At 44.0% G+C, this 22748-nt stretch overlaps 1 protein-coding gene across 2 annotated transcripts in view; it reads right to left on the bottom strand.

Moving 5' to 3' along the window:
• Positions 1-22748, bottom strand: part of LOC147122288 (phospholipid phosphatase-related protein type 5-like) — a 187031-nt gene that overhangs the window by 4922 nt on the left and 159361 nt on the right. Inside the window, exons 5-6 of one of the 2 annotated variants that reach the window (XM_085983262.1) lie at positions 16015-16149; positions 7704-13785 (exon numbers count right to left, since the gene is read on the bottom strand). In XM_085983262.1, the coding sequence (XP_085839388.1) occupies positions 13741-13785; positions 16015-16149 (180 nt within the window). In that variant the 3' untranslated portion in view covers positions 7704-13740. Of the gene's footprint in view, positions 1-7703; positions 13786-16014; positions 16150-22748 lie in introns of those variants that run through there. The other variant, XM_085983263.1, reaches the window with a different exon arrangement.

Raw genomic sequence — 22748 nt, 5'->3', positions numbered from 1 at the left:
GGAGGTTTAATCATGCTGCAAGCCTTCACTCAAAGTTGTCATGGCTGATCAGAGACCCAGGGAGAGAGTTCGCCGGTTTAGCGACCACGCTTTGGAGGTTCTGGTCGCGGCCGTGGAACGCCGACGGGCAGTGCTCTTCCCGGACACTGGCAGGAGGCCATTGCCACAGGACTTTCAGAGGATGTGGAGGGAGGTCGCCCAGGAAGTTTTGTCCAGAAGTGTGGTCCACAGGATTCCCACCCAGTGCCAGAAGAAATACAACAACCTCACTCGGGTGATTAGGGAGAATACATGCTTCAAAAACCTGTACATGCCACCATCTCAGCCTCACTCTGTGCACAGACGGTATAAACCACCACATCCCCAACACTCACCTGCCAACTATGCCCACCGACTAAAAGTCACATCCACATCTCACACCTTGCATACATTAACAGCTATTCAACTATGGTAGGCACATCTGCCAAACACATGGCTGCACACTCACTCGCTCGCTTTACTTTTTCTTGCAGGCCAAGCTTGCTCATAACAGGAGGGAGCAGCTACGAACGGGAGGAGGTGAGGCGGACCTGCATCCCCTTACAGACCTGGAGGAGCAAGTGCGCAGCATCATTGCGGCCCAGATTGTGGATGCTGTGGCCGTCAGAGAGGTCGACCTGCTTGGGGACAACCATGGTATGTTCATCACCTCCCCCTCTTCTCTCGTACCACTTCCCCCTCACACCACAAGCCTTTCCCACTTTCCATCTAAGTATACTGTCTTCATTTCTTGCTCCCTTCCTGCCCCACTCCCCTGACCTTAACCCCACTCTTGTGCCTTTATGCTTTCAGATAATCAGCCACCACATGACCAGCCTGTCCCTCAGCCTCCCAGTGGCATTGATGCGGGAGAGGAGGAGGAAGAACAAGCCAGAGCCTCACTGCCTGTGTCTCCCGAAGGCGCTAGGTCCAACAATGGGGCGACGTGATCGCTGGAGGGGATCCTAGTACATGGGTCTGATGTGGGTGAAGCTCCGGGACCCAGCGAGCTGCAGCAATGCCACAGGGAAAGGGAAGCTCAGGGGCCATCTCCCCAGAGGGCGAGTTCGCACGCAAGTTCTGCTGCACAGGACTCAGATGAGGACTTCAATGTGGAGGCTTTGACCAGATGGTCAATGGACATGCACAGCGAGCTAATGGGTGCAATGGTAAGGGTGCCCGAGAGCATGGATGCACTGGCTAGGAGCATGGAGGAGTCCGCCTCCAACATTGCACTCAGCTCTGCTCACACCATCGAGCCCATCCATGGCAGTTTGCAAAGGATGGCCGGCTTGCAGAGAGACTGTGGGAACCCAGACCTCATGCTGCATGTCATGGGTGAGGTGGCAGCAGCTATTGCAGCATAGGCCGAAGCAATGCAATGGCTTAGTGCTGTAATGGAGTCAGTGGTTGGTGGCATCCAGTCTCAGAGTGCTCTCATGCAGTCTCAGATTGATGTCACGCAAGCGCTGACTGCTGCCATCATCGCTGGGTTGCCCACAGTCCACTGGGGATCTCACGGTGCCGCAGCAAGCCAGCAATCTGTGCTCGAGCAGATTGCTCCGGATGCTGAGGTTCTGCTCCAGGGGAGTGGCAGTGTGTCGGTCGAGCAGGAAGGTGCTGTCCTCTCTCAGGATGACAGCGCTCCTGCTCCCACCACTGCCACTCCGCCATTGCACTTGTCGCAGTCTGTAACCCAGCCATCGCAGACTGCTGCTGTCCATGCAGAGTTGGTGCAGTCTGCAGCCGGGCCTTCCAGGCCCAGAGCTGGTCGAGGGCGTCCTGCAAGGCCATCTGCAGTCTCTGGATCCGAGATTCAGCAGCCTTCCACCAGCCTTGCTGCAGCCACTGGGGCCACATTACGGAGGAGCAGTAGGGTTGGGAGGGGGGGAACTCCAAAGGGGAGGGAAATCATTGAGGAAGGGGGAGTAATAAATACTTTAGTAGCAAATGGGGGTAGTGTGTGTTAATAAATTGATGTGTTGGTAAATATATTGTGTTTGTTTAGGAATAGTTGTGTTTCATAAGAGAGAGTTGTGCTCGATAATAAATTGTTCATTTGGCATTGCACATTTTGTGATGTTTCTCATTTGACCTTTGCCCGGTGATGGGGGCTGCGAGCTGGATGTAATGATGTGGCTGTGCTGCGCAAACGCCATGTGATTAATCATTTACTGGAAGCACTGTCTAATGAGGCGTTCACGCACGGCCCTTGCAGAAGCAAGATTGAGTGCCTCCCTCCTCCGTTGCTGCTACTCCTCCTCCTCTTCAGCCTCCTCCTCTGCCTCCTCCTCCTGCTCTCCCTCTTCCTCCTGAGGTGGACCTGCAATCCCTGGTGGCAATGGCTGGGCCCTCAGAATGGCCAGGTTGTGCAGCATGCAGCACACAATGATGAAAAGGGAGACTCGATCAGGGGAGTACTGCAGGGCTCCTCCAGAGCGATCAAGGCAGTGGAACCGTTGCTTTTGTACGCCGATAGTCTGTTCAATCAGGCTCCTGGTGGTGCTATGGCTGTCATTGTATGCATGCTGAGCAGGAGTGTTGGGCTTGTGGAGGTGTGTCATCAGCCAGGTTGCGAGTGGATAACCCTTGTCTCCGAGCAGCCAGCTGTGAGCTTCATGTGGTGGGTGGGACACCAGTCTTTCGCAGGATGAATGCATCGTGGCTGCTGCCAGGATAGCGGGCATTGACGGCGAGGATGAGCTGCCTGTGGTCGCACACCAACTGAACATTCAGAGAGTGGTAGACTTTGTGGTTACAGAACACCTCTGCATTGTGATGAAGTGCCCACAGTGCCATATAGGTGCAGCCAATGGCGCCCTGAACCATGGGGAAGCCTGCTATTCTTGTAAAGCCACATGAGCATTCGTCCTGCTTCTCTCTGGTGATGGGGAATGAGATGTATTCCCCTCTCCTTCTGTAGAGAGCATCTGTTACCTCCTGGATGCAGCAATGGACAGCGAACTGGGAAATGTTTGCAATCTCCCCTGTTGTAGCCTGGAAGGAGCCGCTGGCATAGAAACTGAGAGCGATTGTGACCTTAACTGCCACTGAGACAGACGTCCTGGTCCTGATCTGAGGCTGGAGGTCTGGCTGCAGGAGGTGGCAGAGCTCTGTGACCACCTCCTTGCTGAAACAGAGCCTTCTAATGCACTGCTCCTCTGCGAGATGAATGTAAGAGAAGTGCTCCTGGAATACCCTGGGAGGGTAAGGCCTCCTGTTGCGAGGTCTGTCGGCCCTCCTCCTACCTCTAGCCCCCTTTGGCAATCTCTGTCTCTGCAGCCGCTGCCTCCGATGTAGTTGCCGGAGGGCGAGGTGGAGTTCCAGTACAGTCCCCATAAATAAGAGAAAAGAGCAGGTGGAAATGTTCAGAGCAATACAAGTGGAGAAACTGTTAGAGCAGCAACAAAGCAAAGATGGAAAAACTGTGAACACAGCCAAAACGCTATCTGACAAGCCAGCAATGAATCTGACCTCCCAATGACCTGGTAGCTGATCCCTTTAAATAGCACCCCGGAAGTGGCAATCCCAGGTATCAACGCCTGCTATTTCTGTCGTTCTCAGCGCCAGGCGGTATGTCAGGCGAAGCGACTGAATTTCGCATCTGGGGCACTAACAGAGCGTTGCACACTCATTGACGTCACGGTCTGAGCAGCGCTAGAGGGGCAGGCACTAAGTGTTAGCGCCAGCGCTAAATGCCGACTGAATTTCGCGGGCAGCGTTGGAATTGCCGCGCCCGGGCGATAAGCTCTTAGTGCCCCTCCTGGGCGCTAACAGAAGCCGCTAAGGTACCGAATTTCTAGCCCTATATAATGCTATGTAACTGGGAATAAGCTTAGCTTGTGTCCGTGGTTGGCACAAGTGTGTCATGAGCCATGATTGCACGGGATAGCCTTGGTCTCCCAGAATCCATCCTTCCACCTCTCCTTCCCCTTCAAGTAGGAGTGGTACAGATGACTGCCTTGGCATTGAGATGTCCCAGGTAAGCAGACATGTTATTGTGCCAGGGTGGTTTCATACTGAGAATTTATCCTTTTCCATTTATGTAGGGCACAGCAGTGTTCACAGGGGCCAAGTGACAACATAGGTTCTGGACTCTGGGGAAAAACCAGTAGATCTGTAGAACCATCTTGCCCATTGGTCAGTGATGAAAATGATGAAGTCATTGGCTCTGCTGAATAATACATCTGAAATATCTTTGATGTGCCTGTAAATAGCAAACGGGCTAATACTGAAGGTGTCCCCAATACCAGCCTAAACGGTACCAGATACACAAAACCTGAGAGCCAACGTGACTTTGATGTCCACTGGCAGTTCCATAGAGATGTTGGATGTAGCAATCATCCTGAAGGAGATCCCACAACTTTCTTGCTATACTTCAGCCTCTTTAGGCACATCACTTCTCTCATTCCTAGTTAGTTGTGCCCGATATGCCTCAGCTCATCTGCTGCTGAAACCCTCATCCATGCCTTTGTTACCTCCGGACGTGACTATTCCAACGCTCTCCTGGCCGGCCTCCCACTTCCACCCTCTGTAAACTTGAGGTCATCCAAAGTTCTGCTGCCCGTATCCTAACTCTCACCACGCCCCGTTCACCCATCACCCCTGTGCTTGCTGACCTACATTGGCTCCCATTCCGGCAACACCTTGATTTAAAAATTCTCATCCTTGTGTTCAAATCCTTCCATGGCCTCACCCCTCCCCATCTCTGTAACCTCCTCCAGCCCGACAACTCCCCCCGCCAACCACCTGAGACTTCTGCACTTCTTCAGTCTGGCCTCTTGCGCAGCCCCGATTTTCATCACTACACCATTGGCGGCCATGCCTTCAACCTGCTCCTTTATAGTGCCTTTAATGTAAAGAGCATCCCAAGGCACTAGGTTCCAGTCACTGCGCCTTAGAGTCATTCATTGCATTTGATATATTTCTGAGAACCATGGTAAGGCAATAAATACAAGTCAATACAAGCCTTCCTTTTTTTCTTCTCAGACATGATCTCTCTGATCTAAGTAGCAGTTGTGATTTCCTTACAGTAGCGGAAACTTTCGACTGGACAACACTGGTTTTACTGCATGAAGGACTCAACTGGTGTTTTGCCACCATTTTAAACCTACACTGAAACATGCAAACAAGTGTTACGACAGCCTTAACACGGGAAATATCATTTTCCATAGCTCAGAAAGCTGGTGTTAAAACTGCTAAAAGATTTTATTTTCAGTGTCAGCCTGGTGAAAGTTAAATTGGGTCAGAATTTGCTGTCAAAATAACAGTGAGGCAAATGGCGCTCTCTGTCATTTATGTGTAAATGGTGCAGCAACTTCAAGCGAGGAGCAGATGTGCGGTTAAGGACCAATATCCAAATGTTACTGTCTGAGTTGCGGCGCTCCGCCGTTAGCTTTGAGAAAACGGCATCACCATTGACTTGCATTGAATGGCATGAAGTTGCTGTGTTTTTGCGGTAGATACCAAGTGAACTCGCCACAGAAAGTTAAGTCTCATCATTTCAAGCACACATACCCTTTTAATGACGTGATAATTGTTAATTACCACCAAACAACCTCTCTGGTACTGAAAATGAACTATTACAAGTGTGGAGTCTCATTTCTTCAGGTAGTACTTGTTGGAGATTTTTTAAAATGTCACACTTTAAATTTTGTGTTTACTTTTCCTCTCTGTCTCCTTTTTTCTGTCTCTTAATCCACTCTTTATTTCCCTTTCTTTATGTCTCTGTACCTGATTTGGTATTGAATTGGCTCACTCTAATTTACACTTCCCTCTCAGTCCTTGCGCTGTTAATTTCACAACCCTTCAGTCTGATTGGTTAAGATGATACCCTGTTGCTTGCCCTGTTCTCTCAGATCCCTCACTGCGCCGCTATCAGCTCGCACTTTCAGCAACTCGCCACATAAAAATTTAAAAATCCTAAATATGCATGGGAAAGTCTAACTAACGGCAAATGCCATTAGATGCCCTGCTACAGCAGAATCTGGCCCATTAGTGTTTCAAATAGCAACAACACCACTATAGGACAGAAAACAGAGGGTAGGAGTAAACGGGTCATTTTCGGGTTGGCAGGCTGTAACTAGTGGGGTACCGCAAGGATCAGTGCTTGGGCCTCAACTATTCACAATCTACGTCAATGATTTGGATGAAGGGACCAAATGTAATATACTGTATCCAAGTTTGCTGATGATACAAAGCTGGGTGGGAATGTAAGTTGTGAGTTATTTTTTCTCTTAAAATACTCCTGTGCAGCGCCTTGGGACGTTTTACTACGTTAAAAGGTGCTATATAAATACAAGTTGTTGTTGCTGGGGATGCAAGGAGGCTTCAGGGGGATATAGACAAGCTAAGTGAGTGGGCAAGAACATGGCAAATGGAATATAAATGTGGAGAAACGTGAAGTTATCCACTTCAGTAGGAAAAATAGAAAAGCAGAGTATTTTTTAAATGGTGAGAGATTGGGAAAAGTTGGTGTTCAGAGGGACCTGGGGTGTCCTTGTACACGAATCACTGAAAGTTAACATGCAGGTACAGCAAGCAATTAGGAAAGCAAATGGTATGTTGGCCTTTATTACAAGAGGATTTGCGTATAAGAGTAAAGACGTCTGTCTGACTGCAATTATATAGGGCCCTGGTGAGACCACACATGGAATATTATGTACAGTTTTGGTCTCCTTACCTAAGGAAGGATATATTAGCCATAGAGGGAGTGCAACGAAGGTTCACCAGACTGGTTCCTGGGATGGGGTGATTGTCTTATGAGGACAGATTGAGTAGACCAGGCCTATATTCTCTAGAGTTTAAAAGAATGAGAGGTGATCTCATTGAAACATATAAAATTCTTACAGGGCTTGACAGGGTAGATGCAGGGAGGATGTTTCCCCTGGCTGGGGAGTCTAGAACCAGGGGCCACAGTCTCAGAATAAGGGGTCGGCCATTTAGGACTGAGATGAGGAGAAATTTCTTCACTCAGAGGGTGGTGAATCTTTGGAATTCTCTACCACAGAGGGCTGTGGAGACTCAGTCATTGAGTATATTCAAGACAGAGGTCGATAGATTTTTGAATATTAAGGGAATCGAGAGATATGGGGATAGTGCAGGAAAGTGGAGGTGAGGTAGAAGATCAACCATGATCTCATTGAATGACGGAGCAGGCTTGAAGATCCAAATGGCCGACTCCTGCTCCTATTTCTTATGTTCTTACACTTTGTGCACATGAATTCATAAACGGGAGAGTGTATTGCATGTGGAGACTCTAACTTAAGCAGGGGGAGGCACACTTTGGATGATTTTAATTTAAATGGCCACTAATTCTCAATATTCAATGTAGATTAACATAAAAATATTTTCTCCATTGAAACAAGCATCATGTGACTCTGTGATTGATTTAAAATGTTTCGCAAATCTGCTTATAAAAATGCCAAGATTAATTACTAAAATTAAAAGACTCCATTAGAACCAAAAGTAATCTTTGTTTCTGTTAGCAGTGGACTTCAATTATTCGAGATAGCTGATGTTATGGATGCCTGGAACCTTGTATCATTCCCACTACTAACTATCAATTAGTGCAATAAATGATCAGGAAAAGGAGTAAATAGCTAATTTACATATATTATCACAGCAATAAAATCAATAAGCACATATTCGCTATGTTTAAAACATTAGTAGTGTTCAGTTAAATAAAACAGACAGTACTTTTTTCAGTTTAGGTAAATATCACATTTTATTAATGTCAATGGTTAACCTATTAGTGGATTTATGTATAAAATTTGACTTCTACAAACTTTAGTAAGTACATGCACCAGAAACCTCACCTTTAGTTACCATGGTTGCCTTTCAGAATTACAAATTAAACATCTCAGAATAAACAGAAACATTGCAAGCACACACACACAGTCTGTATGCATTCTTTGAAGTTACCTCGCTAGCAAATCCACATTGTGCTTTGTGGCATTATTAAACTTTTTTAAAAAACTGATCTCGAACATTTATAACTCTTAACTTGCCTTTGTGTACATTATCAAATTAGAAGTGAACTAATAAAGCAAAACCTAAAGCACGTCACTGCACAGTGTTTACTGTTCCAAGATAAAGAGGCTGAATAAATGAAAACAAAAATGACCTTGCAAATCCCACCTCAACCCATGCAGAATTCTTGATACGAAATAACACTGGAAGGCAAAGATAATATGTAGAAGGTTTACAAATGCTGAAATACCACTAGAGCTAATATTTAAACCAAAACACTTTACAGAAGACATTGTTGAAGGTCATTGTTAAAGAGGAAGTCCCAATAATAATCTTTGTAGTTAGTCAATTTGTTTACAAACGATTAAAGAAAGAATTTTAAAAAGCTGTTTTCTTTTTATCATCTCTGATTCCCCCACCAAGTCTTGCAGGATTATCAAATGTGTAATTTAATCAGAGCTCCCCATAATGCTCTGCGATCTGTTCTGGTTTAACAGTAATCTTCAACATTTGAATGTTTTGTCTAAATTCATGCTGATTGTTTACATGACATCTGATGTATTAGGGACACTAATCATTCCCTAAAATCACCAATAGTATGGTTTAAAAATCACAGTGTGGCATATTTTAGTTGGTTCCCGAATTGGTGTGATCTTATTATCTGGGCTAATTCTTACTCTCAGTCGTGTCTGTCTCAAGCATCAAGATCATCTTAAGGTCAATCTAAAGCAGAAGTGTATTTTTGATGAGAACGATATGATACATTTCTATGGATAATTCAGTTGCAAATTACAATAATTCATCAGCTCAATTCGTTAATCAGATTGGCTCGAGTTGCTAAGTCTGGGCTCCGGTAAAGCTGTCAACTGCCGACTGCTCACTGATGTGTGCTGCATCGTGGAAACCCATCAAATGACATCAGTTTTTGATTGGCTTAATGACTCTGGGGAATATAATTCTAAATATATCTTCAAAAATATAGCTTTGACGTCAAGTTCAATGTGACCAAGGCTGAAGTTTTCACTAAAACGGTCTGTATTTCCTTTCAGGGACCAAAGAAAATCTGTTCTGTGAAATTCTGTTTTTGCTAATTGTTTTAAACTGTTATAGCAAGAATTGGCGTATAGTTTATCGCGCATAGCCTGCTTACAGTCCTTCATACTTTACATAGGCAAAAACAATTCCCTGGTTGTAAGAATTAATTTCTAATGTCATTTCTTACAAGTAGTGACAACTCATGAAGAGCTCTGCTCACATCTTGCCAGCAACTTTAATTCCCAAAGGGTTTAGGAGCTTGATTAGATATGACCTGTGTAAATGGTTATGACAATACAGTATTATAGTTATCTGAGTAACATACAAAAGGGCATTGTGTCTTTTCAGTGATTCAGGTGGCACAGGGCATTATCATTAACATGACCAATTACAAGTCAATGGCAACGCCAAGTATACTGTGCACAATCTATTTAATTCATATTTAGTTCAAAACAAGGCAAGTGTCTAATCATACAAATAAAACAGTAATACTATATATCCTGTACCAGAATTTACTATAGCCGGTGAACAAACAGCGGCCACTGTTAGTTAGACTTGTCCTTGCCTGTTTAATTTCCATGAGCTCTGGCACTGGAAGTTGCTGGAAGTGAGAGATGGAAATGGCACGCTGCCCTCTACAGGGCATCTGGGATCTGAGTGGACAGGGAAAGCAACTGTGTGTATCTCCTTGACCAATCAGATTGAAGGATTGTTAAATGACCAGCGCAGAGTCCGAACCAGGAAGTGTAAGATGGAATGGTGAATCCAATGTCAAATCAGGTACAGACAGGAAAATAAAGAGATGGCAAGAAAGATTGGATGGAGAGAGAGAAAAAGACAAAGGAAAAGTTAAAAAAAATTAATTTACATTAAAAAAAAAATCTCCAACAACAATTAAAAGCTGAAAGAATGTAACTCCACTTGCTAATTTTCAGTGCCAGGAAGGTTGCTTGGCAATAATTTGCACGCTGTTAAAAAGGGTACTTAGACTGAAATGGACAAGCCCCAACTTTGTGGCGAGTTCAGTTCGTATCTGCAGTGCAAATTCAGGAACTTTACACCCATTCGATGAAGTTGAACGGTGAGTCAGACAGCGAGATGGCATTTCCACGAATCTTGGACAGCAACCTCCGAATTTACATGTTTAACCACACATCTGCCCTCGCCTGAGGTTGCTGTGCAATTTGCAGATAAATAATGGTGAGCGCTGTTAGCCTCACTGTTATTTTGACAGGAAATTCTGGCCCAACATTTATAGTGGGAGATTGCTTCCTTGCTTGAACTTGTGCGCCTGCCTGGCACCAGTGTTAATGAACTTATAAGGATAAATGTTCATCTTCATCACCTGGGTGGTAATGTGGCTCACTTATTGTAGAACCGCATCCGATTTAATTCCATTGAATTCAATGAAATGAAAATTGGGTGGGTTTCACAATGGGCGGGTGATCCGCTCCAGCCCAGGTGGTGAGGGTGAAAATGTATCCCATATAGAGTTAGTTACATACAACTAGTTTTAACCTCCATTTAATTCTAACACCACTGCAATAGAGCTAGGAATACAATCATTACTATTCAAGAGATAAGAAAGACTTGTATTTATATAGCGCCTTTCATGACCACTGGACGTCTCAAAGCACTTTACAGCCAATTAAGAACTTTTTGAAGTGGAGTCACTGTTGTAATGTGGGAAACACGGCTGCCAATTTGAGAAAAAAGCAAGCTCCCACAAACAGCAATGCGATAATGACCAGATAATCTGTTTTTGTTATGTTGGTTGAAGGATAAGCATTGGCTGTAAATGAATGGATTAATTGAATAGAAATTGTAGAATTTTACAGCACAGAAGGCGACCATTTGGCCCATTGTGCCTGAATACTAATTTACAAGGAATTGACAAATTGCTATAGTTGCATTGTTGTTACACATGTATAAAGGGCACTGGCGATGTAGTCACTTCCGCCCTGAAATTATGGCGTGTGATACTAGCTTGCAAATGTGTACTTAACGTGTTCATCTGAAATTCATCCCTTGCCTATTGTAGGAAATATTAACTCACTTATTTTAAACCGGCTAATTCCTCCGCTAAATAATGGAGACAAAAATTTCAGACAAATGTGTTAAAGGTTTCGTACATTAGTATCCCACGGCTTAATTTCAAGACCGTAAATTATTTTGTACATTAAAAACAGTTCCGTGATACGATTGTACATTTGATGCCTAGATCATGAACATACAACAGGTCAAGGAAGATCAGAAATAACAAATTTAGTGAAAACTTAGAAGAGTAGAAGAGAGATATTAGAGGACGAGCACTTAATCTTTTTGTATGGCATTCCTCTGTATGCTAGTTTAATGGAGGCATTATCTCGTCTAAAACAAAAATGGAACAAAAGCCCAGGAGCCTGTGCTAACATAGCATTGGAGCTTTCACAGCTATAATACCCTGCAGCATTTTCATGTCAGCAGTCTTTTTGTCTCGAGAAAAGGCAAGTGATGTGGATATGGTTTTCCACATGCGCTTATGGTCTTTTTATGTCTTTAATTTTTCAGTAATTTCTGTCAGGGTGCTTATCTCTTGAACTCTGTGTCAAAAGTCTTTTTTAAATAGGCCTCTTTCCTGCTTGTTACAATGTTCATTAATATTTCTACAGTTGTAAAAAAAAAATCACTAAATCCAATAATCCGAAAAAGGTACTCTATTTACTGTGTTTCTAACCATTCAAAGTCAAAGGTCGGTTCCCTTCTCCGCAGTCCATCTCTCTGTGGTACAGTAGTCGGATCGTTCTGCATGAGCAGAAGATGCAAAATGACAGTCCCTCTTGCTAGATATCAGCACCAGAGGCAGTTAGCACAACCATTTCATTAATAGGGAAGCACAGCTCTCCAAATGGCAAAGCTGAAGAGGTGCTCAATGGGAGTGACAAGTGATACCACTAGCACCTGTGAAGCAATCTCCAAAGTAAACCTGGGAATATGCTTGCAATCAGGCATCAGCTGTCCCCTCAAAAGGACACTCCAGAAGGCATAGCTACTTCAGTCTGTCAGGACTCCAGAGAGAGGGAGACCACTGAGTATTGTTAGTGACCGCATGAATTGACTTCTGCCAGTGCACCTGTTTATTGTGTTAATCCACTCTTCAGCTCTTAGGATTATTATCACTCTGACTCCATTTTATGCATTACCACCTTAAATTTTCACTTTTTAAAATCACTGTTTATCTGCCCTCAATGAAAATTATATATCTTTCATCTTTTTTTGTCTCATGACAGGAAAAGATATAACACCCGGCCTCGCTCGCCTCTGCTCTAGCTCTTTATCAGGATTCAGGGAAAGTGATCCTGCCTGAGCAGTGCTGTGACTTGGCCCCGGAAAAAAAAACGCTTGGTGCCTTGAAAGAGTGGAGGCTAAGGAAATTCAGGGGCAAACAGCGGAAAGTGGTCCCATTGCAAGGATAGTCCCTTGTAAGAGAAAAATTAAAATGTTTCTATCTGGCTTCCTTTCAGATCTGGAGCCCTGCTCAGAAGTTGCAGTCACATTATGGGGAGCACCTCTATTGTAAAGAAAAGTGGTGCCATTAATGACAGTTAGCATGCAAGTTCCTGGAGCACGAGGCCTTTCCTGCCTTCATTGCAGTGTGCTGAAAACATTGGGCCTAGTGTAGGCCTCAGCCTCCACGCCTGATAATACGATGGCAGAAGCACTGCATTATCAGTTCTGCAACCTCTCAGAGCACTTTAGGCAAGTTCTCCATCTTAGAATAAGGGAAGAAGTAAATGTGATTCCTAATTAAACCAGCTGGACTTCTTTACTGAAAGAGTAGGAAGCCTTTTGGAAATTATCCTTCCCAGTTCTGAGGACAGTGCGAGAATTTTATTTTTTCCAGATCGTACACAGGAAAGCCTAAGCAGACTTTCCCTTTCTGTGGCTCCATGCATAATGTGGATAAACGGAAACAGCCAGCTGCTGCCCAAGATGCGCAGCTCCGCCATTAGCTTCGCGGAAAGGCCATCTCGCTGTCTGACTCCCCATTTAATTTCATTGAAGGGCGTGAAGTTCCTATACTTGCACTGTAGATACAAAATAGGAAATAGAGCTTCTGAGGAAGATATACAGGCTACGATGATGCAGCATGTTAAATTGCCTCCCTGTCATTAGGCCATAATCTTTTATGATACACTGTCACACTTGATTCTGGAGACAAGAATGTGAAAAACCACTGATGGAGCTTTTATGTCATTGTTGTTTAGTACATATTCTGCTTACACAACTAGATTACTGCAAAAGCTCTTAAGATACATTTATCTTGCAACTGCGCCACAGATCGTAGCTCTGAGTTTGATGGCAGCACTGTAAGACAGACCGCCAGAAGGAGAGGACAAAGCAGTCCACTTGATCGACTCTTCATCCACTAGTCTAAACATCCACCACCGGCGTACCATGTGTACTATCTACAGGATGCACTGCAGCAACTCGCCAAGGCTTCTTCGACAGCAACTCCCAAACTGTGACCTCCACCACTTCGAAGGACAAGGGCAGCAGGAGCGTGGGAACACCATCACCTCCAAGTCACACACCATCCCGACTTCAGCATATATCACCATTCCTTCATCGTTGTTGGGTCACAATCCTGGAACTCCGTACCTAACAGCACTGTGGGAATACCTTCACCATATGGACTGCAGCGGTTCAAAAAGGCCCACCACCACCTTCTCAATGTCAACTAGGGATGGGCAATAAATGCCGGTCGTGCGACGCCCATATCTTGAGAATGAATAAAAAAAAAAGATCTGTTCTGAATCATTCCTACCTGAATCCTGCCTCATTCATCTATTACTATGTTTGGCTCCCTTACTATTCTTGCCAACTATATTTGCAAGGGATTAGTTACTATATATTATATAGTATACAGCATGTTTACTTTCAAAGTTACCTCAATTTTACCTTACTTTTTACGTTTAATACAAAAAAAATCATATGACTATAACATCTTCCCTGACGGTTTCCATCTGTAGTCATTTTTCATTATTACACAAGATTTCAAAGGGGTCATGTCTTACAAATAATAATTCCTAACATGCTTTATAGATGCCCAGTATTGCTGTCAAGCATATTCAAAAATTGAACAAGTGTAAGCACAAACATATGCTGTAGTCTGCAATCCAGTAAGTTTCTACAGCAGGGGGTTATGGATATAGAATATCCAGGCTGAAACTCCTCACTTAGACAAAGGCCTCCAACAAAAAGAAAACTGTTATGGGGCATTTCAGACATAGAAAATCTATTTACTTGTAAAGGTTGTTTTTACCTTGACATTATATTAATATTGTCTTTATTATGCCACAAACCTTATTTCAAATATCAAGTCTAACTTAGTAGAGAAACCAAAATGCTGGCCAAAAAGAGTTTCAAAAGTATTTGGAGTGATTCCCGAGTTCCCTTCTTTTATCTTGGAATTCCCTACCCAACACTATTGTGGAATTACCATTGCTACAAAGATTGCAACAGTTCGAGGAGAAGGCTTACCTCCATCTTCTCAAGGCAACTAGGGTTGGTCAATAAATGTGACCTTGCCAATGAAGCTCAGATCCCGAGTAAAAATTTAAAAATATTCTGCACCCGAGTTTATTGATATGTTTGTGATGGTTAAGTTGACAACTGTATTTTCTTTGAATGTGTAAATGTAGTTAAATAAAACGGTTGTTAAGCGTACATTGATTTGCAATCTGAGCGGCTATATAAATTAACTTGTATATCTATCACTGCTACATTTTATCAAGGCTTGTAGCTGGGCTCTGGCTGCATCTTCGAATTGAGTCATTTATTATGTAAGCATGATTCAAAGCCACTTCAGACATCACAGTGTAACACTAGACATAAATTTAAATTTAAATCAGCTTCTTCTTTGTGGTTATTTCAGTTGACCTTCAGAACAGAGCTTTCAATGTTTACTTGGGACTGGTCAATGCAAGCCAGCAGTATAGAAGATAACAAGAGTATTGGTAGAATAACAAAAAATGCATGGCAGAGGAACATCTGTTATCAGAATTTTTTCAAACCCTCTCTGGAGGTTGGTCTCTATTATACCTAAAAGACCTATTCCTCATTGCTCAAGGAAAAATGGGGGATAAATTGATTCGCGTACAAACTGGGTGGCAAGCATGCTGCACCGCCAGCAGAGATCAGCCCGAGGACCACCTGCAGTTGGTCCTTGGGCCCAATCTTAATATTTCAGGTAAGTTGCCGGTGCCTGTTGTGCCTCCAGTGGCAGCTCATCCATGTCAAGGGATCCAATTTTGGACCGTCTGCCTCATCGGCAGCAGCCTTTAGATAAGTGCTGGGGAGGGGGGTGGGTGGGTGGGGAAGGAGAACGGGAGGGAAGGGCAATCATGGGCCAGCAGCAGCCCTCAGGTGTACTGTGAAGTTGGGAGGATGTGCTTTTGAGACAACCTACCCAACACAGAGCTGCTCCACAATTAAGCCTCAACTTGGTTCTGAGATCCCTTGCAGACCCCCAACCCCTTCAAGGCCTTATGAAGTTCCATTTTGCTTAATTATTGACTCAAATGTGTAGTTCCTGTTGACAATGCACTAATGGAAAGTGAACTGGGGCCATTACTCTGGATCCACTGTGTTTGCTGATCTTTATGTATGGAGTAGAACTTCATCCTTTGCCAGAATCCCGACCCAAAGCTGCGAGGCCATTCCATCCCAAGAAACCTCTAGTGCTGTTCACAAGAGCTACTGCTGGGTGTTACTGAAGGAATTGAGGTGGGGAGCACGCCCAGATTCTTCAATAACAACACTGCTCCCCATATCTACTGTGCCAATCTGGTCCTCAAGTGGTAAAGACTCCTATGGATTTGGGGAGAGAAAAACTCTAACTTTAAAAAGAAAATACAATTAAGTACAAAACTTGCCATCCTGGAGAAGGTAACAAATGCTAAATGCATGTTTTACTTTATTTTGGAAAACAATACTCCAGTAACTTACCTGTACAGCACTTAATTTTCCTAACGGACTTTCCACACGTGGAAGAGTGATCAAAGGCATGTCGGTCACGTTGTCAGTCTGTAGTTTTTCATTTACTGTATGTCTTCCCTTAAAGTTATGTACCACACATGCAACCTTTCCACATGTAAAATAAAGAAGAAATGTAACAGTACAAATTGCAGCACCTGGATTAAGAGGCTAAATCTATCAACATTGTTTTTTACAAATATATAAATAGGTTGGAATTAAAGAAGTCCACTGCTAATTTTTCTTGAAGTACCAACCATGAAAAATATATTACATTTTTTTATTGCCGAGATCAATTTCAATCCTTTGAGATTTGGGCACTTATAATAATGACTTTCTGTTCTTTGGCCCCAGGTGTGTAATTGGTAGGAGCTCAGGTATAAAGGTCAGAGGTCAACAGCATAAATACACAAAACATAAATAGGATGAAGCGTGCAGAAAATGGAGATTGATGGTGAGTTATTGGAAGAAAATATTTATGTAGCTGGTTAGCTGTGAGCTTAGCAATGGGAGGGGATCAATTAAAAGGATTGTAGAGATGTAGGGGTAGAAATTGGCCCTCATTGTACCAGTTTTCCAGGCGAAATACGAGGGTAAATGTGATGAAATATGCCATTCATCAGGCACTCTGTATTCTCTGTGTTTGATTGTGCCTGTGACTGTGACTGTGACAAGCAGGGGAGTTTAGTTTCAGTTTCATTTCCTTACCTGTATTGTATTGTGTGTAGGGCTCCGCCCATACCTGGCCCCTACTTAAGCAGGCCCCAGCGTGTCTCACAGGCAGTACAGCAGATCTCTGGATGAGAGACACTTCTCCACTGTGTATTACTTTCTGAGTTAATAAAAGCCTTGCTTTGCTCCGTTAACGTTGAGTCTCGGATTCATTGAGGCACATCAGTAAAAAAGACCAATTTCACAGGAAATGCGCCCCAATGCTGCCTGAAATACATCTGACAACCATATTGGCCATGTGTGGTTTTCAGCCATCCCGGGTGACTGTCTTCGACAAGCCTTAGGCCTCTTGCATATGCTAATGAGGAGCCTAACACCTATTTAAGGACCTCTCTGTCACAGTGGTCAGCATTGAGTGCAGTGGGTGTCAGGCCTGCTACACTCAGGCTTTGGCGGGACTGCTGCAGCCTAAGAATCACCCGCCACCCAAAAAATACCTTCCTATGGAACCAGGAGAAACCGCAGTGCTCCTCCCGGCTCCACAGCATTCCCCGAGGGCTGCCGTGAGCCCATGATTGCCCCCCACCCATTCATCTTCCCTCCAGCCCCATCTCCCAGGACTCACTGAGGGCCGCTGACAGCGGCTAATTATTTTTGATGTGTTAGGGGAAAAAGCACTGGAGCAGCTGGCAGAACGAGATGATGAAGTAGTGACTATGGCTATGACAAATGCCTGGATGACTAAGTTAACATATAAAGAAATACCAGTATAAGAATTAAAAAGTTTGGGGGAAAAAAAAGCCCATTTGTCCCATCAACTAAGTAAGTTTGTAAATCCTCTAAATATATCAGAAACGTAGGCCATAAATAGATTACCACACCACATTTTTCTATTCATGTAAATACTGCATTTATAACAGTAATAGTTATTGGATTAGTAATATATTGTGTAAGTGTTTAAGTGTTGAATTTCCACGGCATGGTTGAAAATATGCTTTAATGTGCTTTTCACATCTAGAAAACCTAATATTCTGTGAATATTATCTTGACTCTTGATTGCTTTCAATTGTGATTAAAGGGATGGGACTATGCGAAATTTCCATCATTGCAGCATTTGCTGAATGAAACACAAAATTAAAAATGTGTCAGATTTTAAATTTGAGTTGCTGATATGCTACTACTCTTAAAAAGGACGACAGATATATTGAGTTGATGTAACTCATTCATTTACTCTTTCTAAAGGTTAACGGTTAACCATATTCATTTGAGCACAACACGGTGGGCCGGGATTTGCGGTCCTGATGACGGCGAACTGGCAGTGTTTGCCGACATTTCGCCTTTGAAACCGACCGCAACTTCAGGATTTAGTGCGTGCGCACCCCAACACGGAAATCCTGAAGTTGCGGTCTGTCATTCACCGCTCCTCCATAGGCTGCAGTGTGCCCCCTTTACCCCTCCAACCCCCCCTCAACCCCCTGCCACAGAATCGGCAATCAGTGTAATCTGTCAAATCAGGGAAACTGATGAAAACTTCAGCTCTTCCGCGGTAATATCGCTGTTAAATACCCCATTAAAAGTGAGATCCTTTTGTATTCTGTGTAACTGGGGGTTTAACAGTGTATTGACTGCTAAACAAAGGTTATGGGCCTGAAAAACTCATTTTAATTTCGTGAAGTGTCAAATTTATCCATTTTAATTTAAAAAAATGTAAAACCTTTAAACAAAATGTTAATTAAAAAAAATAAAGTCTGTTCATATTTATTTCAGGTTTGCTTTTACCCCATGTGAGAGCTCCAATCTGTTTGGCTCTCTCTAACATTTAAAAAAAAGTTAGAATCAAAGGAGCTTACCCCACTTCCTGGTTCGCTGTCTGCAAATTCTGCATTGTGATTGGCTGCTTAGGCAGCTTGTTGACACCACAGCAGTTCTTCGCTGGGCATCCCCATTAACTTGCGTTGATTTCAATTACGCGTCAGATCCCGCCACAGGGATCACGAGTCCTTTGTGCGAAGCTTACTTCGGGGCCAGCGGTGAACACTTTTGCTTCATCGCTGACCGCAAATTACAAACCATTAGTTTTGAGAGTACTAATTTTCACTCCAATAGTCTTGTGTGTATAACTGTTAGCAACTGTTGAGCAAATAGCTTATTTAATCATTGGTTTGTGCAGTCCGGCGGTTAGGTGTTGAGCTTTGCATTCAACCTGAAGGTTCATGGTTCAAATCCCCCATCACTCACTGCAAATATACTAGATGGCCTCCTTCACCTCTATCTTTTCACTTCTTATTTTGATTCCGAGAATCATAGGAATTACAACACAGAAGGAGGCCACTTATATCTGAGCCAGTATGAGATCTTCAACTGAAGCTGTCTAATCTCATTCCCTTTCCATGTGTCCTTTTGTATTTTTTCCTTTTTTAAATGCCGATCCAATTCATTTTTAATTATTTGTGTTTTTTTCCCTCAATAGTCACTTGCAGTATTTGTCCTTCATTTGTCCTCATGATCCTCGGAATGAGAAAATTTCTTCCAACTTGCCCCTTTGTTCTGGCAATAAGTCTCTAACCCCTTGCTACTGATTCACCAACCAGTGAAAACAATCTTTCACAGTTTACACTCTCAAAACCCTTTATAACTAGCTTTTCTCTCACCTTTATTTGTTCCGGTAAGAAAAGTCCCAGTATTATTCATTCCTCTTGTGCCTATGTCCAAATTATTTACATAAATGCAAAACAAAAGAGGTCCCAGCACAGATCCTGCCAGTGCAGCAGAGTGGAACCCCCATCTGCCCAGGGTCGTGGTCAAATGCCTTACCCCAAATTGCGGAGATGGGTTCATTTGCATGGTAAGGGCCATTTTTCTGCTACTGGTGATAGCTACTAGATTAGAATGTTTAAATAGCTGCATAGCTGTATCTAGGCAACAAATAAAGATTGGAATTGTACAGTTAAAATCTGTTTGAACACGGAGGACAGACTCAAGCCATGCCAAAAAGAAGAGGGCCTAGAAATTAATTGGTGCCGTGACCATTGTATGTGTGCAAAATGAGGGCCTAATTATCCAATATGGCGGGCGGCATGCGCACGCATATTCTCCGCCTGCCATATTGGTAAAAGAACATCGGAACAGGAGCAGGCCATTCAGCCACTCAAGCCTGCTCTGCCATTCAATTAGATCATAGAATTACATAGAGTTGACAGCTCAGGAACAGGCCATTTGGCCCAACTGGTCTATGCCAGTGTTGATGCTCCACACAAGCCTCCTCCCACCCTATCAGCATATCCTACTATTCCTTTCTCCCTCATGTGCTTATCTAGCATCCCCTTAAATGCATCTATTCTATTGGCTGATCTGTATCTTAACTTCATTTACCTGCCTTGGTTCCAAATCCATAACCCAGCCTCACAGCTTTTTGGGGAAGAGTTCCAGATTCTACTACCCTTTGTATGAAGAAATGCTTCCTGACATCACCCCTGAACAGCCTAGCTCTAATTTTAAGATTATGCCCCCTCATTCTGGACTCCCCCACTAGAGGAAATAGTTCTTTAATAATCTTATACATCTCAATTATATCACCACTTAATCTTCTATACTCAAGGGAATACAAGCCCAGACTATGCAAACTGTCATCATAATTTAACCCTCTAAGCCTTGGTTTCATTCTGGTGAATCTGCACTGCACCCCCTCCAAGACCATTACCTCCAGGTTCCCCTCTAAGTCACACACCATGCTGACTTTGCAAGGGATCAGAGTTTGGGTTGGGGACTGAAGATGATGGCTTAAGCTTTTCCAATGTTTAGCTGGAGGAAGTTATAACTCATCCAAGATTGAATGTTGGACAAGCAATATGATGTCGCACAGGCAGGAGAAGGGTTAAGAAAGGTGACGGAGAGGTAGGGCTGGGTATTATCAGCATATATGTGGAAGCTGACCCCAAGTCTGAGGATGATGTCATGAAGGAGAGCATATAGATAATGAAGAGCAGTTGGCCAGGAATGGATCCTTGGGGGACTTGAGAAGTAAAGGCTTTGCTAAAGATTCGATCGGATAGGTAAGAATGGAACCAAGTGAGGGAAGTCCCATGGAGCTTGACTGTGGGGGAAAAGTATTGGAGAAGAATGGTGTAGTCGACCATATTGAACTCTACAAAGAGGTTGAAGGCAAGGAGGAATAATGCTCCAGGTCACAGTTACAGAATTTAGTTAGGACCATTTCGGTGTTGTAAGAGGGACGAGAAACCCGATTGGAGGAATTCAAACAGGGAGAGATTGGCATGGAGCTGTGAGACAACAAGAAGTTGAAGGACCTCAGAGAGGAAAGTTGGAGATGGTTTGGTAGTTAGTGAGGACAGAGAGTTTAACAGTGGATTTATTGAGGAGCAGGATCATGACAGCAATTTTGGATGGGGGGACAGTGCCTGAGAAGAAACAACTATTTACAATGTCAGCCAGCGTGGGGGCCAGGAAGGAAAGTTGGATAGTCAAGACCAGGAGATAGATCCTGTGGATGAGATGAGCTGGGAGAGGGCCAAAGGAGGAGATGGGGAAGAACTAGAGGGAGAGATGGGCACTCTACACATCATCTCATTAACACAGTTGAGAGTGGAAACTCATTGCATGGAGGAGGAAGTTATGACTCATCCAAGATTTAGGGCTGGATTTTTTCAGCGGTGTTGGGATGGTGGCGTGATAGCTGTTTGCCGGGTTCCAGTCCCACTCCCAGCCGCAACCACTCTGTCAAAGGCATTTTCCCTTGATTGGCCTTGTTAACCCCACCCTGCAGGCTTCCTAGCCAATTACCAGGAAGCAGGTCTGATGACGCCATTTGATGACGTGTCATCAGCCGGTTTTCTTAAAGGGACCACAGCTACATTGAGTTTGACCGTTGTTCTGTCAGTGTTTGACAGCATTGAGGTGCTGCAAACACTGACAATCACTGCACAAAGGTGGACGCTTGCACCCAGGCTCTCCCATGACTCCCTCTATATGCTTATGGAGGGAGTCACAGCACGCAGGGAGGTTCTCTTCCCTTCCAATGGGCGGAAGAGACCTCCCTAGGAGACCAACATAGCCTGGTTGCACATTGTCACCAAGCGGGGATGTCAGTAGGAGGACCAGGTTTCAGTGATCTCAGTAAATCACGAAATGTTACTGCAAAGCCACACTCAACCTCATCCTGCTGTGCCACTCATCACATCCCCATCACTCTGCCTTCCCTACCCTACTCCTGCACATCCTTACTCACACCAATTTACCTTGCACCTACATCCATCCCTCTCTATCTACATTATCACATCCCCATCTCACTAGCCACCCCTCACACTCACCCTCATCCTACTGCAAGCATACCAACTAACAACACACAAGGGTAGGTACTTGAGAGGTTTAGCCAATGCCCATGTGAAGTTTCTGGTAATGTGCTGTCATACAGTGAAATCTATATTTTCAACATTGCCCCTTATTGGACAGATCTGTGTGCACCTTGAGAAGTGTCTTACTGAGTTCCAGTGAATGTTGAGACATAACTTCCCCCCCCCCCCCAGCTATAGTGATGAGTGTGAAAGGAATGGCTTGGTTGCTTCAAGGTGCTGGTGTGGGAAGGTGTCAACCTGGCACATCATGTGGCAACCAGGGTGTACAGCATCAAGTGAAGTAAATCTGGCCATGGTGATGCCTTCGCTGGCCTCTCGGCCAGCAATGTTTTCAGGGGCTGATGCCCTGTGTCCTGTGCAGCATCAGGTGATGGCGGAGAAGGTTGGTGATGTTGGTGTTGGGGCTGATTGTGGAAGGATTCAGAGGACCAAGGTCTGATTTTTTCAAGGGCACTGATGTTGCTGCAATAGATGGCAGCTGCAGGTGAGATGACAGAAGTGATCTGTCAATGGTGAGAGAGGTTGTTCCAATGAGGCGGCACTGGACATACAGTTGGCTCTAAACACTTGCAAGCTAAAGAAATCTCTATATGTATTACAAATGCAGTAACCAACAGTTTCTCTGAAACTGACCATCTGCAACATGGCATCCTTTACACCACT

The sequence above is a fragment of the Somniosus microcephalus genome, chromosome 3 (assembly GCF_052327205.1).
Source record: "Somniosus microcephalus isolate GS21.2 chromosome 3, FLI_Smic_1.0, whole genome shotgun sequence".
In the NCBI taxonomy this organism is placed as follows: domain Eukaryota; kingdom Metazoa; phylum Chordata; class Chondrichthyes; order Squaliformes; family Somniosidae; genus Somniosus; species Somniosus microcephalus.
This window is presented reverse-complemented; position numbering and strand designations above follow the sequence as displayed.